General features: G+C 40.3%; 1 protein-coding gene across 1 annotated transcript; it reads right to left on the reverse strand.

Moving 5' to 3' along the window:
- Window positions 1-384: 384 nt before the first annotated feature.
- Window positions 385-1553, reverse strand: LOC126393403 (trace amine-associated receptor 13c-like). The gene is made up of 2 exons (XM_050049556.1): window positions 1381-1553; window positions 385-1213 (listed from the first exon to the last, which is right to left on the reverse strand). Exons 1-2 carry the CDS (start codon window positions 1551-1553, stop codon window positions 385-387), a joined length of 1002 nt encoding a protein of 333 aa, XP_049905513.1.
- Window positions 1554-1838: the final 285 nt, after the last annotated feature.

The raw sequence follows: 1838 nt of genomic DNA on the forward strand, positions 1-1838 counted from the left end.
TGTATTAAAACTAAGTACAAGTCTTTACACTGTTTTTCTAATGTGGATATAAATAACTTGAAATCACAGATAAGAGTAGGGACAATCTCACAATTTCTTATCAATTCTACTGTGTTGAGAACACAGCACGCACAACAAAAATGTGAAAAAGTCTTGATACATGCAGAATCCTAGAGGTGGTGCTTTGCCTGAAACTAATGAACAGACAGTTAATGACTTTACTGCTGCAGTAACAAGGAAACAGTCATTCTTTGAGCATATTGGATTGTATCATGTATGTTCATTTTATATATATGTATGTATAAGTGTTTACACAGGTCAGATTTACCCAGAATCTGTTATTCAGTTTCTCACCAACATGACCACGTATAGTTTTTGTTCATGCTAAGGGTCTGTCTGCAGCATGTTTGCCTCACGGGAGCCAGGCTGCAGTATCTTAAGTGTAACAATGAGCTTAATAGATTTTCTAAACCAGGGGTAAAAAAAGGCATAGATCACAGGATTCAGACAGGAGTTAAAGTAGAACAAACAGATTACAAAGGCAGCAGATGAAGCATTGAGTAAGGTGTCTTGGCCCGATAGTGCAACACAAAAATATGGACAAATACATATTAGAAACACAACAATGACAACACCAAGAGTCCTGGCTGCTTTCAGCTCAGATTTGTTAACAGTTACTTTTGCTGATTGATGGAGAGTGACAGCTGTGACATGAGACCGCATGGCACGAGCCTGAGACACAGCCACCACAAATACTCTCATGTACAGGACTATGATGACAGTGACAGGACCGATAAAGGACAACAACGCATCTGCAATTCCGGCAATGTAGTTGATGACAAACACACACTCTCCAGAGCAGGAATTAAACCTGCCTGGTTGTTCCAGGTTATCCATCAGCAGCAGACTGTGAAAGAAAATAGAACCTGTCCAACACAGACAAACACAGACTTGAACTCTTTGTTTTGTGACTTTGGTGGAGTAATGCAGAGGATCACAAATAGCCACATATCGGTCGACTGATATAAGCACTGTGGTTCCTATAGAGGCAGAGGTAATAATGTATATTACATACTGATACAGAGTACATATGATGTTACCGAGGAGCCAGCAGCCATCTATGAGCATAATTTGGAAGAAATTGAGGGGGCCCACAAAGAAATCTGAGACAGCCAGAGAGAGAAGGAGGAGGTTGGTCGGGGTGTGGAGCTGCCTGCAGAGGAAGACCAGCAATATATTTATTATTTATAGTATTTATTATAATTTAGAAGAAAAAAAAAGCAAACACAGCAATGACTAAAATACCAAAAAAAATAGTTTGAGACCAAGCATTGTTAGTACTATCTAACAGTTTCATAAATTGATGTAATATTCAGTTACTTGAAGTGGGAGATAGAGATGATGACGAGCAGGTTAAAAGCTGCAGTGAGCAGAGAAATGGAGGACAACACAATGTAAATGAGCATGGCCTCAAAATAAGACCGAATTGGCTTCCTGCAGGAGGTGTTGAGGAGTTGTGGAAAGCAGAGTTCATATCCCTCCAAGGTCTCCATCACCAGAGATGAGAAGCTGCTGAACTCTGACAGCTTTCTGACCAAAGCTTTCTGTCAAACAGAAGATTTATCTCTATCCTCTCTGCTCACCTCTGTTGCTGTTTATCTCCACAGAGACTGAGGTACTATGGTTTCCACACTCATCTTCCTCAAACTCAATCTTCATCCGTTCCTTCCTTTCACATCGTCCATTGATAGTTCTGTCCTCCACTCCTTACTATTTTTCCATTCAATCCTCTCTGCACTCCAGAACTGTGATTATCTCAACTTCACCAATGTAAGTGA

The sequence above is a fragment of the Epinephelus moara genome, chromosome 7 (assembly GCF_006386435.1).
Source record: "Epinephelus moara isolate mb chromosome 7, YSFRI_EMoa_1.0, whole genome shotgun sequence".
NCBI lineage: Eukaryota > Metazoa > Chordata > Actinopteri > Perciformes > Serranidae > Epinephelus > Epinephelus moara.